Genomic DNA, 17,869 nt, shown 5'->3' with positions numbered 1-17,869 from the left:
TGCAAGAGATATAGAGAGAACAGTATGAGCTTCTGCACTATCCCAGCTTTTGGCGTGCTTTCTAAATAGTCTTTCTTTACATCCTGTATAAACACAGTGTAAGAACAAGCTAAAGTCGAAATATCTCAGAAGACTGAAAGGAATTATCTGGCATGAAGCAACATAAATCTGTTCCTCTCTCCTCTAAATGATTAGATTTTCTAAAACTGAACCTTGGACACACCTCATCCTTTTCAAAACTCTTTAGCTGTAACAGAGAAAGCCACCCCCAGGGGACTAAAACTGAATATAGAAATGCCCTTCCCTCTTTGCCAACTATGCAGAAATCCTGTGCAAGGCAGCTATTAAATTCAGCATCTTAGCCTGTGTCAGGAGGGGCACATGCAGGATCAAGTACCTCCTATCACCTGTGCTGTTCTGCAGCAGAGCAGTGGCTTGCTGACAGCCTGTTTTAGTAGCCAAAGGTAGAGACCACTTCTTATATGAAGAAGGTAGACACTACGATCTGGTTAGCAGAATTTGGGTGAATTCCACCAGGCAGCAATTTCATATTCAGGTGCAATCTTTTTATCTGCAACCAATCAGGATATGTTGACAGCCAGTGGGCACGAAAAGATGTAATGCAGCTGAGAAACTCTTGGGTTCTTTAAGCACTCTTAGAAATGCCAGGGCCATAGAGCTAGGAAAAAAATAACAAAACCCTTAGAAATGTGTGGATCATGCTGAAGTAGGATAAATCTAGCCTTCCCAAAGGACTGGCCACTGTTGTTTGATTGTTTTTGTTGGGATGGCTGTCAGTCATTTAAATTTCATTTCTCTTATTTTCGTCAATTTTCATTTGCATAAAAGAAAGGTTCAGTCAACCAGTCAGACAAAACTAAGTATAGTAATTTTTCATTAAACTCTGTCATCAACGAGGGATTCAGATGGAGAAAACCAGCGAGTTAGACAAAAGCTTTATGCAAACCTTTAAGCTGAGACTGAACTGCATCTCTGAAACACAAATCAAGACATGACCTCATATTTGAGTCTCTCTCTGTCCAAACACAGTACTACCCCAAGCACCTGTTTTTCTTCTTGCGACCAGCTTCGTAATCTCGTACACACAGAAAATTTCTGGAAATTTTTTTAAGGGCTTTGCATAAGCAAATGCTTGCCATTTACAGAAGCAAGAACTGTGCAAGTAGATAACAAGCCTCTGACAACGTCTGGGAGTTGCTAGGTACATGACAAAATAGGGCTTGTTGGAATTTTCCATGTAGTCTCGGGAGCCTATTAGCAGGAAAAGGACTACTGACAAAACGATCTTTCCTGGACCTGGGATGTAACATTTCACAGAAGCAGCAGATGGGGGAGTTCAGAGCAGTGCAGGGGATGTGGAAAGAGATGTTTATTCCCTTTGCACCTTGTACACAGTAGTCTCAGGGAAAAATCAACATCCAACTCCTAACACAAACAAACAGCAACAAAAATGGGGTCAGGGGAACAGGGATAGAAGAGAGATTGCCCCAAATCCTGCACTGAGACTGCAGCTTGGGGAATAAAAACCCGAGCAGGGCACCAAGCACACTGCTGCCTCCCAAGGAGGGACTTCCAAGGAACCGTGCTGGAGCAGTCTCTGCAGGAGGTTATTTCATTCCTTTTTCCAGAAAGCACTCACCCATTTTAAAACCTGTATAAAATTATTTGCAGCCCAGAACACTGGCAATACAGTCCAATCTCCAACATCAAGAACAAAAGTAAAATCTTCCCACACAAGATTTTACTGACAATTGTTTCTTTTTACCAGATTCTCTTTGTGAAAAGTCATTCTAATTCTCTAGGAAGAATTTGCCATATGCTGAAAAAAAAACACCTTATGTCAGTGCATCCTATGTTTTTTTTTTTTCTAGATTTACTTCAAGCCCCAAAGTACTTTTGTTACACTGCTCAGCCCCAAGGTAAAGGGAAACATGAGAGAACAGCAGAGGGATAAAATGTACACCCATCATTGAGAGATCACTTGCATTCTTGAACATCCATGGATGCCAGAATATTCATCTGCATTTTTCAAAGAGGAAGAAGTTATTTTGGGTGCCACGTCCTTTCAACACCTAATCAGGCCTGATTCCAGCTGTGGTGATTTTTAAGAAGAGATTTATCCACATACTCATCCAAAATCTAAGGAATTGAACACCACTATTCAATCACAGACATACATATGCATGTATTCTCCTGTCCTATTCAACGTGTGCATATACATGCAACATGCATAAACACGAAGAGATAAAAGTCTGAGGATTGCCATTGGTGCCTTGCACAACAGGTCTCTAAAGGTTACCATAACTCTGCAATAGATAGCATTATTTCTAATCTGTCATCGTGTAGAAAAGTAGACCATCACTTACGCTTCCTATCCTACCCATCAACAACCACACATTCAGACAAGTCAGTCTCCAGCTTTTTTTACTGGAACTCACTGTCCCATTACAGGGCCCATTAACATGACTGAGAGACAAAATTTAAATATTACAGCCTACACAGTGGGTTACTCTGCCAATTTTGTGTCCTCAGCACAAACCACTAAGCTTCTCAGAGACAAGACGTAACCACTAGAGAAAGCATGTGGATTACTTCATGCTTTAAGAATGCTGTATCTGCCAAAAGGAATTAATTCCCATAGGGCTTCTTCAGTGGATGCTGAATATTTGAGAAGTCTTGCAGAGCAGGGGCAAACCCGTAACATAGCAATGATTTTAACCATATCAGCTTACACTATCCTTAAAAGAAAGTGGTGGGAAGACATTTCAAAGTGAAGGTTGTATGTAAAACATGTCAAGTATATTCTACGTGCATTACATCCTTAAAAAAAAAAAAAAAAAAAAAAAGCATAGGATATTTAATAGGGCTGAACAAATGTTGGATTTGTTGCATAACACAAGTATCATCCTCTGACTTTTCCTGCACGTGCATGGATTTATGGGTTGAGCTTGGTGCTCTAGCAAGGTAGTACCAGTGCAAGGAGGACAATCACCATTTCTCTTCTAGAGAACACAGAGGGTAACCTAGAATCAATGCAATACTGCCTGTATTCCAGGTCAGATATAAGTTTCTTTGGTTTGGGATTTCTAGGAGAAATAATATATTTGCAGCCTCAGTACATTCACTTTCTCCTGTCAGCTCTGTCTCCCACGTTAAGGGGACACATAACGCCCGCTACTCTCTAGACTTTATCTCAAACTGTTGAACATGCATTAAAGATGAGACCCTTTTTTTTTTTTTCCTAAAGCCCTGTATCCTGCACAAGATGGCAATCTAGGAGAGGGGAATGAAATATAGTTTCCAAACATTAGACTGGAAAGGTCAGCTGAGGACCAGGTACAGAAAACTGGATATTGGCAGTTGGTAGGAGGTTAAGTATGTGCATACGATACAAGTCCCTTGGAGGAATGAGACTGAAAAATGGAGACTGAAAAATGAGAGGAAAGTAGCTGTCGCTCCCAACAAAGCAATAAGTAACTCCCTGCTGTGTTGCTGCATACAAGAAGCTGAGCACTAATCCCATATTTAATGTTTGGCATTTTACAAGATAAACAGGCAAGCAAATGTCTTCAGTCCATTCCTTATAGACAGCGTTAGATTTCCACTAATGCAAAGGAATTCATTATAGTATTAAAACTTAAAATTTCCAGGCTTTTCCAGTAAGTCTGATTCCCCTCTTGAGCTAAATCATCATCAGTTATTAGTGAGAGTCTGGAAGCCAAGAAAACTAAGCTAATACAAAACAAGTAAGAAGGTAAAATCCAGTGGTGAGGGCATGTGATGAGACCAAACCCACCTTTGAACAAGGAAAGAGCATGGGGCCAAGTTCAGGGAAAACATCATCAGACACAAGATACTTGGAACAGCAGATTCAGCTGCAGAAAACATGACCAAGGGCTGAACGCAGGTCAGTTGTTTCACAAAACTGTTAGCATTGTTCAACTCTGAAATGGATGCCTTTCTCATCAGCCTTGGAGTACGCTGGCTCCAAAGGACAGTTTGGCTGTAGTCTTATTGAAATTGCTGCCAGATAGTTTATGCATATTTCTGCTTCTTTTTTTTTAAGGCTTTTTTACTTTTTTTTTTTTTTTAAATGTATGTATGCCTAATCAGTGGTTCACGTTTGCAAATTGGATAATAAATAACAGATCCTCTTTTATTTGTCTTTCTTGCTAACCATAGTGCATTTATGCTAATATCAGGGAGAAAATGTGTATCTGTGTCCTGATTCAAAGGCACTGATTCACCCGATAGCAGGTGAATGCGACAGAGATGAAATGGTAGGCATGGCAATCTCACATGTCACGCACACTAAGGAAAAAAAAGGGCTCTGACAAGAAATTCCAGACAAGGTCAGACTTTCAACAGTAGACAAATAAGTTATGTAAATATGTTATTTGAGTACTTGCTCCATATGCCAAAAATGTTTAATATTCACAGATAATGAAATATGTTTGAGTCAGAGCAGTTCTGTTGATTCCGGCAATAAATTTAAGAGCCACTGAAACAACAGAGAAGATTTTTTTTTTTATTATTAACCCATTTTACACAACACTTGAAAGATTTTGACTGAAAATAGCAATGCTGATAAGGAAAAGCAGTACTCCACAGACTCATCCAATAGGGAAGCACGCACAGCCATGAGGAAATGCAAAATTTAAACAGCAAAGTAGAGATGTTAAATCATTAAATTATGATAGAAAAGTACCCCACCATAGTTCTGATTCCTGCTCCTTCAGCTGGAAGGGGAACACCAGAAGCACATTTGGCCAAAATCTGTGCTAACCTGTCAGCAATGCTTGCAGATGTACTTTTGACGTACTTAACTGTGTAGCTTAATTAAAGAGCTGGGTTAGATCAGCATGATCCTGAAGCACTTACCATCACCAGACAGGCACTGGCCCTGCAACCACATTGTGCATATTTAGTGGAACTGCACAGAAGCACTACTGTTAAGGGCTAGTGAGATGTACAAGGTTTAGTAAGAAGAGCACAATTTTCTGATATAAAGTACCTGACTTGCAAGACAGTGGTTTCTCTCCAGGACAGAGGGCATCACCACATGAATGCAGTGGGAAGAAAAACTGAGCACTCACATCTGTGCTTTCCACAGAGAGTTCAGGCATAAGAATGAATACCTTACATGGAAACTAAAGTGACAATTTACCTTTAACATGTGCTTCTTATGATATATAGGCCTTTAACAGCTGAAACACAGGAGTCTTTGACGTGCATAATCCCTCTCCCTGTTATGAACTACTTAATCAACACGAGGCATCAAAATACATCTCAAGGTACATCTCTTTTTAAAAAGCCTCTGAGATCACCTGGAATTCAGTGCTCTTTTAGTTAGGTTTCAGCTATATTCATTTCTAAAGCCTTTCCTATGATGCAGAACACATCTTTAAATGCACGAGATTTCTTTACCTACTTGTTGCACTTTCCTCATGGGCTGTGTTAATATCAGGATGAAAAGCTCTGAATAGCAAGCAGATAAATACATTCCCTACAGGGCTTGAACAATTTGGATGGACATTTCACCACAGCAGATATTTGAATGCATCAGAAAGATATATAAAATCGGTCACCCCAGGTCACTTCAGAGGCAGTGGAGAGAAGGTGGAACCTCCAGTGAAGAATCTCGTTCATCTATGATAGACACCTGAAGGTTAAACGAGTCATCCTCATTAAAAGAGTAAGTATTTTAAGTTACGTAAATGTCCTTTGTTTCCAGGACATCCTCAGAGTTCCCATTTCTCCAAGGAATGGTTTATTAATACTTTTGATGTTATTTGGTACCTTGTCCAAGACGGGAAGGCAGCAGAGACATCCAACACAATGTGCTTATTCCCACTCAGGCACATGATCCATGAGGGAAACTCTCCTCTCATCTTTCTCCATTGGGAGATTTTATACAAACAAACAACATTGCCTTCAACTCTTCCTTAGTTTCCAAATTATCATTTTAACCAAGTATCTTGTATGTTATTTATAAAAGAAAAAGGCTAGCTTATGATTCAGCATTTAAGGCAGGCATGTATGTTAAAACAATTAATCAGTCAACTCTTTCCTGAGTTTCCTCCTTCATTGTTTTTTGGCAGGAACAACTTCAACCATTGGAAAATGATGAAAGAATGCAACTCTCACATTCATTCAATAACTAAAATAAAATTAATTTACATTAAATGTTAAAAATGTTGACTCATCTTCCCTCATTCAGTAGGTCCTTCACAAGGGAATTCTCTGTCTAGGAAGCTTAAAAAAAGCCTACTGTATATTTTTTTCTATACCTCAGCAAAACTTCTGATTACTGTGCTATCTACCAAACCTCCTGCTTCCTTTGTGAATCTTCTTATGAGCTGGTTTATATATCCAGTTCACTTGGTAAGGCTTCTTTCTTTACCTGAAATTCAGTTGTATAAAAAGACAAATCAGGCATCTTTTTCAAAACTGGAATTTCACACAGAATTTTCAAAACTGGAATTTCAAACTGGAGTTTCGTGAAAATAGAAACTATGGACATGACTTCTGTATAGCAATCAAATGGTTCCAATAAAGCAAAATCTCATATTTTTTTTTTCCACTTTGGATTTATTTTAAGATCCTAGCTCAGGAAACAATTTTATGGCCAGGCACCCTTTCCTGTATAACAATATCTTAAATGAGAACTGAGTTCCTCTTCACTGAAAGAGCTTCAGTTTATCACGCTGACATTAGGAAGATGCTTATGAGAGCTCTTTCTGAGCCGCTTTGGGCTCCCATTTCCCATGCCTAGAGGTGACCGTGCTGTGCTGGAACATGGTGTACGTTCTTGCCTCTCCTCGCAGTCATGCCAGGGCACAACAGATGCACCAGTTTCTCCTGCAAGTGACAGGGCTCCCAGGCAAAGTCTGATTCGATTGCTATCACAGAGATGCTCTAAATGGGTGGTGGTGGAGAACCACCTTCAACTCCTACGCAAAATGTTTTGGAACAGTCATTTAAAGAAGCAATTAAAGTGAAGGAGGCAGGAAGGTCACCAAGTTTTGTACAATACACTCCCTGGAATGAATAATTTCCTGCAGCAATCTAGCTATGTCTTTTAAATACAGTGCCAAAATATGTGTATGTGACTGTGAGTATAGCGTTCACTGAAATGAAGAGACCACAGGGGGGATGACTAATACAAAGGGCTAAAATAATTCTTAGTGTAATCCCAAAACATTCCTACACAAACATGGTATCAATGGTGGCAACCAGCAGCAGCATAAATAACTGCTGGAACCACATTTTGTTACATAAAGTACTATCACCAAATATTTGCATCTTCACATGCTGGAACTGTGTATATATGCTTTCAGAGCCAAGACCTGCAACTTCAAAAGACACAAACTAAACGATTTTAAACTAGCTGCCAACAAACAAAGGGTTTTCTACATCAAGATAAATATAAAGGTTTGCCTTAGTAAGTGGAGCATGTACTAGTGAGCCTGAGAATCTCATGAGGTACTTCAAAGAGCACTCACACACAGCTACCATTTCAGAGAGCTCTGGCAGTCTCCCTTTGTATACAGTTTTAAACATCAGCAGTGCAGTTGCCAAGGCATCATATTCTTATGCTGGAGTATAGCAAACTGTATATAAAAACTGGCCTTAAAAATGTAACCTGTCATCAGCCATGAAGGACTTGAGGCTCTGGAACTGACTCCATTTTACTTTTTCAACATTCACATGAATAAAATCATGTTTATTTCAAGAGCTTTCCTTATTGAACATGACAGGCTACTCTACAGTCCCATGCTCAGGCAGCCATTAACTTCAAAGGCAACTTGCAAAGTGATTTTTTTTTCAATTCCTCCATGCTTCTGAATTTCCAGCCCAGCTTTTACTGATACCCAGTTTTCACATACGCACAATCCAGGTCTCACCTGCTCAGACAGAAGGAATGGAAAAGTATGAAATAAATATGCCAAGCATAATAGGACAACTGGAGGAGATTTGTTTGTCCTTCCAAGAGAAGCACTCTTTCCTTTGGTCTCTAACCAAAGAGTGAGGGGAAAACTGGGCCAGGAGTGAGAGACTTGAGATAACTATCACTCTCAAGGTGAGCAGAAGCAGGACTCACAAGACCAAAGTTTAACCCATTTCTTTCTGGAGATAAATATCAAAGACTTAGTGGAAACTCAAGAAGAATAGATTTATTTATTTTTTATATTGTCAGCGGAGACAGGCAGATGCTTTTACAAAGTTACTTCTATGCCTACTTCTCTCCATTAATTACTAGTAATACAACATTGTAATTAAAAATATTCTATTACTAGCAATTACTACAACAGTCATTATTACACTTAGGTATCAAAAGTTATATGCTGGGAGTAACTTTCTCATCAGAAAACTGAAGACTGTTCTTCTTTTCTTCTCCCTTTTTTTCTCAGAATTTCCCCTTATTTCATCATCCAGACTTCAAACTCTTTGAAGAGAATGAGCTTCAATGCGTGCACCTCAGTTTCTAACAGGATTCCTATCTCAGTAATGTTAACATTTTTTTTTTCATCCTCGGTGTTGATTCATCTAAACATGCTCACAGAATCACTGCTTGCTGGCCTGCATGATGCTTAGAACATAGAAGAGTTCAGTTCAAGGGACCTACAAAGATCTCGTCCAACTGCCTGATCTCTTTAGGGCTAACCAAATGTTAAAGCGTGTTATTGGTGGCATTGTCCAGACACCTCTTGAACAATGACAGGCACAGGGCATCAACCACCCCTCTAGAAAGCCTGTTCCAGTGTTTGACCATGCTCATGGTAAAGAATTCTTTCCTTATATCCAGTCTGAATCTACCCAGTGCAGCTTTGTGCCATTTCCTCATGTCCTGTCATCGGCGACCAGGAAATAGAGACCAGCGCCTCCTTCTGCGCTTCACCTCCTCAGGACATTGTAGGAGGACATTGCAAGGAGGTCTCCTCTCAGCCTTCTCTTCTCCAGACTAGACATGTTTCATGTCTTCATAGGACATGCCTTCCAGCCCTCTTACCAGCTTTGTTGCCCTCCTCTGGACGCTTTCAAGGACCTTAACATCCTTGTTATATTGTGCCCAGTGTTACACACAGTATACAAGGTGAGGCCACACCAATGCCAAATATAGCAGCAGAATGCTTGCAGTAGCAGCTAGCTTATTCCAAAAAAACATGAGTGCATGGGGCCCTTGTTACCAGAATTAAAGCTGCACGGTGTGAACCAGGACAATTATCTGAACGACTTGTCAGCCCTGCAGAGCCTGGTTCCTCCAGAGGAGGGGTGAGGATCATCTGCTTGCATTGCAACTGGCTTCTGGTTTAAACAAATTATGCCTCCAGTTGTTGGTCCCTTGTTCCTCATAATTGTGTTCACCTTTGCTGGAAATAAAATAAGTGGGAATGCAACACTCCTATCCAGTTTCATAAAGCCAGCATTGGGGCAATCCTGGATTTATTGCTAATTTATCAACAGCTTCAGGAAATACTCTGGTTAATTTGGTAGGAACTCCCATAGTGAAAATTTTTCTGGATGCCCCAGAAAGCAGCTTCTTGGCTGGCAAGTCAAGTAGTGCTTCCCTTGCTCTCCAAATTATCTGGATGCCCAAAGGAAATTATTAATCTTTCATTTCAAAACCAAAACACAGACAAGTATAATGAGCCTTGTTTTCCTTTGTGAAAAAAACAGATAATCAGTGGCTTGAAGAGCAGAGAATCTACGTTTCTGTTAACACTATCTCTCCTGTACTCTAGGTGAAGCTTTCAGTGTCATCACCTGTACTGTGACAATCCTAACACTTTTACCAACAAGCTCAGGTATTTCATTAATTATGTTTTTAACCTGCCTTAAAACTTCTCCAAGAGAGCAAGCTTCCAAAACATCATCTACCACTGCAGACTGACAAATACTATACAAAATCAATGTCAGTGGTGAAATTTACTAGTTAAATTCACTTGCAAAATTTCTAACATTTCCATGTTGTTTAGAATTTCTGAAAGGGGTATATTCAATTGTTAAGTCTCTAATTTTCTTTCAATTAACAATTTTCTTCTATTTCTGGCTTTTACTGTTTACTTATTTCCTTTATTTTATGGGGGTTTTGTTGGGGATTTGTGCTGCATAAACTCCCTAGACCCCCTTGAAAAGAGTCTGAACATCTCTAAAGTGGAGTTCCGGATGTCAAAATATCTTTGTGACCTGAATTCCTCTGAAAGAAAATCTTAAAGTAGTTTCTGCAATAAAGCAAAAGCTTAGAGCAACAGGAACAGAGGAAGCATGAGGGCTGTCATTTCCTCCAGGAGCAGCAAGGTAATAATTCATATGAACACCTCCCAGAGATGTAGACCATTCCAGCAGGTCACATGTGACTTTCTTCCTTTTATTATTTTTTGTGACGGAATGAAAGGCTAGATCAGTCAACACAATATGAAGGAATTAGCTCCTGGCATTATCCTGTGAGGTTTATGTATATCTGAGACACAAACTCATACTTACTATGCTTTTTTACCCATAAGTTTCCCTACCATACTATACACTAGAGAAGTGCCGAAAGCCTTATTAGCTTTCAAAAAGAAAAAAAAAAAAAAAAAAAAAAAAAAAGAGAGAGAGGAAATAAAGAAGAAAAAAAAAAAGCAAAAGCATAATGTCACCAAATCTCAAATGCTGTATCAACAGTTTAAGTTACAGATAAATGACAATTCCTGATCTGCTGTTTTACTGACAGTCACTCTGAAAGGTCCAGTAACACTGACACCTAGGCCAGCTGGAGGAATGTGTAATTACAGAACCCTTTGTGCTGTCTGAAAGGACTCTATAACCTTTGCTACAGCCTGGTACATAAGTTCAAAGTAAACAAAAACTTGAAAACGTTAATAAATAGGCATACAAAAATGTTTTTGAAAAATATCTGTTCAAACTCATTTTCCAAAGGTCATTCAAATCTGCAGATTTTAGTTTTGATTTTTTGTTGTTGTATATTTGGTATGAGAAAGCATGAAAAAGTGCACGATTTTAGTTTTCTTTTCAGTCAATAAAAACTCAGTGGGAGACAGGCAAGAGAGAAGGGCAGGATGCTTTTCTTGTTACAATACTAGGACACAGGAGACGTGGGTTCAGTGCCCATCTCTGACATAAATTTCCTCTGTGGCCTAAGGCAAACTATTTTTTTTTTTCAATTATTTCTCTGTAAAGCAGGGATAGCCACTAACCCAGATAGGATTTGCTTGGATAACATTTATGGACATGTCAGAGGTGCTCAGGAAATCATGTATTAGACTCCTACTGACCATATATTCCAAAGCATTGGTTGAAATAATACAGGGTACACCAGCATTTCATGAAGATACATAAAGTCACACGTGTCTACTACTACCCTTCAGCCTACAAGGCAAATAAGTCTCACAACAGTAGTTGGAAATTTCTACAAATATAATTCAAAAAGTAGAAGAAAAATGTCAGATAATGCTGGTAAAAACACAACAGTTGTTGCAGAAAAAGGATGCAAACCCTACAAGCATTTACTAGCATGGTACCTGATGCCACACTGACCAGCTAGACCTCCTCTAGATAAGCCATAGCATGCATAGCATGCAACAACAGCAATAAAAAACATGAAGCTCTTTTACTAGTTAAATGTATGACTTAAGGCTCTTGCCTCTTTTTTTTTTTTTTTTTTTTTTCCTTCTAATAGCTATTCAAAACTATATAGGCCATCCTAACCTTGTCAGTGCAACTTGGGGTCTTGAGTAGAAACAATGAAAATTGTTTGGAAATTACTGCTTGTATACCTTGTGGGTAGCATACAGCTAATTTAAGCATGCAAAACGTGTCTTGTCTAAGACAATTTGCCCTGATTTCTAGAAGAGTCAGCATCAAAAAGCAATCAATGCCTGAAAGGAATTAATCACACCCTCAATTAGACAGGCTGAATTTGCTATCCCTCTCTCTTGGCTGCCCAGGAGAACATAGGATGGGTGACTCAAGAGGAGACAGAGTCTGGGCAGAAAAAATCTGTTAAGGAGACTCCCACCTCTCTGGTGGGGTTCTGAGCACATGACATGTGATCACAGATATGCGTTCAGGCAGCATACAGAGATGGGACAAGACAAGGACATGGGTCAGGATCCTTTGATAGGCAATGTGGCAAAAGGAATGTGGATTTCCACATACAGGGCTGGACTAAATAAAACACTGAAATGCAATGTCAAGAAAAAAAGAGACATAGGATGGAGTATTATTTCAGTCTAGCTGGAGAATCAACTCAGTTTATACAATGCTGGTGCCTCATCCAATATCCTAAATCTGTTTCTGTCTTGAGTCCCCATCTGTGATCCATATATATACCATACCTATCAATAGCACAGATCTTGGAAACCTGCTCAGAAAGGTCTTACTAGATCTGTATTCATATTAATTCAGTAACACAGTTACCTGTGTATGAGGGCAGGTTATACCTTTCAGCCAAAAGGCTAGAAAAGTAGCTAGCCACAAAGAAAGTATAATATTTCTATTCAAGTAAACAATGAGCTGATGGAAGGAGATGGTTTTGTCTCATAAAAACAGATTACTCTGAAATTCAACAATAAATTTACCTCAGGAGTGAGGTTTCCCTCTATTGGCCACCACAGTATAAATGATGGTATTTTAGTGGTTTAACAAAAGCTTTGGAAGTAATAAATATTAAAAATGAAATCTAAGAATGTGTCTTTACCACAAATTACTTTGGTTTTCTTTGTTGTTGACACAAAATCATCTTCTGAAAAACGTTATGTTGAAAGAATAAATTCCTCTGTTGCTTACATTGGTTAAAAGAACAGTCAGAAAGAGTAAATTATAATACAGAATATAGGAAAATATACACCGATAATGCATGCAGATCTAGCCAGTGTTTTTGAAGATGATCCTAGAAAAAACAGGGAACATGCTTGGTAACACATCCTGCTGATATATCACATGCACCACTTAACCAGAGTGGACTCTGAAAGTAAGACTTGATCCTCTTTAGAGGCATGACTCTGGGAAGTGTTCTCCACACTTCCTTCAGAATTAGCCTGACCCAGTTTTAGACATGATAGGAAACCATGAACACAACCAGCTGCTTGCCCTAGGTGAGAAGGAGCAGTCAACAGCTCGGAAGAGATCGGCTGCTTTTGATGATCTGTCCTCAGCTACAAAGAACCTTTTATTGTCTCAAAATAAATAAATAAATAACCCAATTAGTCGACTCATCTAGTTCTGCTGGACATTTTTTGTTTCAGACATTAATAGGTCTCAGCATCTCTCTGGGCTCAACGCACATTGTAATATACTCACCATCATCTGCTGAACATGAAATATTTCAGCTCCAGTAGCAGAAAGGCGGTTTGGAAATGAAATGTCAAGAAAAGCACCAGGTAGAGTGCTTGGTCCAGCATTGTAAACCTATAAAAAATATGCATATAAGTGTATAAAAAAACAAAACATATATGACTGCTCATAAATGGGAAAAAATGTACAACCAGAGCTGGGAGAATAGGTAAATTTGAAAAAATCTAATCTTATGCCTGCTTTTCAATCTTTTCAGACAAAATCTTCTTTTGTAAGTACCAAGATAAAATCAAAGGTTTAATTTATCTAAAAATCTTTAACCACAGCTCATGTACCAAGTGAGAAGCAGTTTTGCAGGATAATTACCAATACAAATAGCATATGACATTATCTTATGTACAGATACTTGTATATTGCAAGTACTCTTTGAGAGTCTAAAAGACTGTAAAAAACACTGCTGTCTCTACCAACATTCTCATTTCCATCTGGTAACCACTGCATTATATTCTGCATGTGTTTTATTATGGAGCAGAACCCAAAGTAATGTTGACTTTAACTAGGGTTTGCTGAACTGAGTTGCCAGGAAATGCATGTGAACAACTTCCATTCAAGATCTGGGGTTTCCAATTAAATTAAACTCTTTGTGGAAAACTTTGGCTTTCTATCAAATCCCCCACAACTTTTCAACATAAGAATTTCTAGTCCACCACTAGAAAGTATCCAGTGAAAATTCCAAAATTTGTGGATTTTTGCTAAAGAGAAAAAAAAAATCCATGGAAATCTGTCTACAAAAATAAGTTTTTATGTCTATCTACATTTTTTTTTAATCAGCAAAAATATTTCCTGGTGGTTTCTAACAACACATGCATAAGTGCATCCATTAAAAGCATTAAGCCTGTCAGAATATTTACCTACACTGAGATAGTACTGTCAAAAAATGTAGCAATCAGTGCTTCAATTGTGTAAAGTACTGATATTAAAAACAACAACTTTTCGTTCTTCAAACACTGTTTATATTTGAAGAAATGCCTGACTGATAAAGAGAATAAGTTCACAATGCCAAATCCTTACAAAAACCCTGAGGCCCCAGGCAGGGGGAGCAATCCCACTACAATAGAGCATGATAAAAGCTGCATGAAATACAAACATAATGTTTCGTGTAAAACATTTTAAAAATCTTGATTATTTCACTGAGATCAGTTATCAGACTTAAGGAAGAAAAGACATTTTCAGTGAACATCGTGTTACCAAAAAAAATGATGCATACATCTCTTCCCGTATTAAAATTTGACATGGTATAGATTTTCACATATAAAAAAAACCTATAAAGTATTTTTGTATTTTTGTAAATCATCTTTCTTTTTTTGGGTTAAGAAACTATTACTTTTCTCCATCTGGAAGAGATTAATAAGTGACAGGCAAACCATTAAAAACAATTAAGCAGTAATACAAACCATGCTTTGCCCATTATGAAACTCTACCCTTTCTGACACACACAGCTATGAGGTTTATCACGTTACTAGAGAGCAGATCTGTGACTTGTTACAGCATAATTTTCTACTTCTATATGGAAAATAACTTTTTAATATTGCAGTTTACAAGTGTGTGCATGATACACAAGAGGTTGGGGGAGGACAAATGGTGGCTCTGCCAATATATAGGTTTTCTCTTCCTTACCTGTTATCACTTTGTTTTATTGAAAATAATAATCTAGTTAAAGCATCAGTACATCTGTTCTTTATCTGCTTCTAACCACTAACTGGCTGGGGAAGACCTATAAAACCTCAAGAATGAAATCAGAATCACAAGAATTAATAGCCTGGTTCACAAAAAGCTTTAATGTCCTGAAATCCTGTTTTCACTCCTTTTCAGTAAATAGCTAAGGGCACTGCATGACAGTGGGGGCTTAATTGCTCTGGACCACAGTCTGTCCGTGGAGGCAGACATGTGTTATTCATTATAAGCCAAGTGGCATTCATGCCTAGGAGAACAGAAAGGGGAAAAAAGGCGAAAGACTATTTTTCACTATAAATAATTCCCCCACCTCTGCCTTATTTATCATTCCCTAGTTCCATCTAGTGGTCAAAGAGGATGTGAAATGGTTGTAATAGAGACAGCCATGGCAGTGAGACAAGTTCATTTTGGTCCCACTGCAAGAGCTTGTTACAATAAATGCTCCATATGTTTTACAACTTCAGGAACCCAACAAAATGTCAAGTGAAATTTAATCTGTAGATAATACTTGAATAACACTGATATGCTATGAGACATATAATGAAACCTTCTCACACCATATTTTTAGTGTTACATTCTCTTCCCTGTGCTATGCTCCCATTAGTAATGCTATAAACATTTTCATACCAGGGGCATTTGGCAAAGTTGGAATCCCTTGCATAGTATGTGCTCATTCTCATGGATGTAGGCTGCCCAATCCTCTGCTCCATGACCAAGCTGCTAAAAAGAATTACTCCTCCTTTCTGAACCTGGGACTGCATCCAGGATGTGGCACTTCAGTAACTAGAGTTCTTTACTCAGCATGTGATGAAAGGTAAAATAGAAACAAACAGTAGCAGCTTCATTCCTATGTAAGTGAGATGCCCTATTTGTAATCCTTGTAATAATATACTCAGATAAGGAAATACACCATCCCTGCACACTGTAAATATGGCATCCGCTCAAGAATGCATTGCACATCATACTGTGATATGGAAACATGCACTAAAGCACATACCACACTCAGAATAAAAGAGATATAAAATTAGAATGTGCTGTCAAGCAGGAAAGCAGTACAAAAAAAAAAAAAAAAAAAAAAAAAAAGGATCAATTGATCAGTTTTACCTGCAGTGTGAAGTTGAGAGACTGGAAAAGGCATTCGTGGTTTTCTAGCTGAACAAAGTTGGATGCTTCCACAGAATCACCATAGAAAAAGGAAGTAGGAAAGACTTCTCTGAAAGATCAAGAAACGTGTTTATTAAGTTGTGCTTGTCACCAAAATTAAATATATTTGTTGGCTCTGAATCTCATCTCTTGCTTTCTGGCCATGGGAAATTCTATGGAACCATTTTACATTAATCTATTATTTGTGATTTGATTTCCTGTTGACAATACTAGACTACATAAACAGCATCTCAGCTGACCAGGCTTAATATCCCAGCACCAACTGAAACAGATTTCTTTTGATTACATCTCTCTTTTTATCTTTTCCTATCACAAAACCTCTTCTCAGGGCCCATGGGCTCTGCCAATAATAATTTATGCAAGTTCTTTAGCTTGTGTAACACAGGAAGTCATTGCACTACCAAGTTAGTCTGAAGCAGTTACTAACAGGATTACTTTCAGTTACATATTCATTAAACTAACATTTCATTTTTATCTACTGTTAAAAGAGCATTTCATGAATAAACCCCTCATTAGCTATCATTACCTTTATGAGTTGCAGATGGTTAAAGGGAAGAACAGAGGGGATATGACTTGCTTAGAGCTGCAGTGGCAAAGGCCAAGTTCCCTCAACTACTCTTACCACCTTATTACAACATAAAATACAGTAGGGTTTTATCAAAAAAGACTTGGAAGCACCACAGTGTACTGTGAAATCCTAGAGAGGAGGACCAGGAGTGCTTTAAGCATCCTTTGTGCCTCCTCCTACTCTTAGGCTGCTCCACTGGCTGGAAAGGGTCCTGGTGTAATTTCAGATAGACCTCAGCCAGGGTTTGCCTAAACTCTGCTTTGTTCCTTGGCTGTCCTTTTGATCAGACTATTTTGAGATAGGATTTTAAGCCTGTTTAGTTACATTTCCTTTTTTTTCTGGTCTCCTGACCTGCCTCCTGTGCCAGGGATTGCTAGGGCAAGCAGCAGGAGACAAATTTTACTCCTCCCATCTACAGTGTTGTGCCAGAAGGCTTCTCCCAAATGTGGGACAAGCCCTTCAGGGCTATTTATGACCAGGGATGAAGGTTGCTCTTGCAGCCTCAAATGCAGGATAGCTAATAAAATTAAGCTTTAAAAACATACTGTCTGAAAAAGAGTATTACTAGTATTACCTAGTATTTCCTGGGAATGCTGTACCCTCCAACAAACCAAACTTTTCCCCAGTAGTTGGACATTTCCATGAACTTGAATCAACTAAGCTTTGTCTATGGGAAAGCAGAAAATAATCCACATAGCCAGTTGGGTGGGGCTGACAACTTCAGAGACCTTGTGGTTTTAAGAGGTATATTCTGAAGAGAAAGAAAGAAGCCCAATCTGTATCAGTGTTTTCCACCTGCAGTATTCTGTAAGTGGGGAGCAGAGATCTAAAGACACATTATTTCTTTCATATCTGTAAAGCTGTATAAAATCCGTGTCAAAGCATCAAGAAGCAAAGGATACAGAGTTAAATTTCTACACAATCCGTAAGTGTGAAAGCATTCAAAAACTTTCAGAGCATGCTGCTAGGACTGTGTTCTCAGTATATAGAAGATTTTTGTCCTTGCTAATCGTCTTGTGATATCTGACAGTACTCTTCATTTCTCTGAGCAAGCTCAGACATATCTTCCACACATTCTGACTT

At 38.6% G+C, this 17,869-nt stretch overlaps 1 protein-coding gene across 1 annotated transcript in view; it reads right to left on the bottom strand.

Annotated features, from left to right (window-relative positions):
* The window catches only part of ITGA9 (integrin subunit alpha 9), a 215,354-nt gene that overhangs the window by 27,757 nt on the left and 169,728 nt on the right, over window positions 1-17,869 (bottom strand). Inside the window, exons 22-23 of the mRNA XM_084282712.1 lie at window positions 16,159-16,267; window positions 13,327-13,434 (exon numbers count right to left, since the gene is read on the bottom strand). Of these exons, the coding sequence (XP_084138838.1) occupies window positions 13,327-13,434; window positions 16,159-16,267 (217 nt within the window). The remainder of the gene's footprint in view (window positions 1-13,326; window positions 13,435-16,158; window positions 16,268-17,869) is intronic.

This window comes from Netta rufina (assembly GCF_964035555.1).
Source record: "Netta rufina genome assembly, chromosome: 2".
In the NCBI taxonomy this organism is placed as follows: domain Eukaryota; kingdom Metazoa; phylum Chordata; class Aves; order Anseriformes; family Anatidae; genus Netta; species Netta rufina.
The sequence above is the reverse complement of the archived record's forward strand: the minus strand, read 5'-3'. Positions and strand labels throughout refer to the sequence as shown.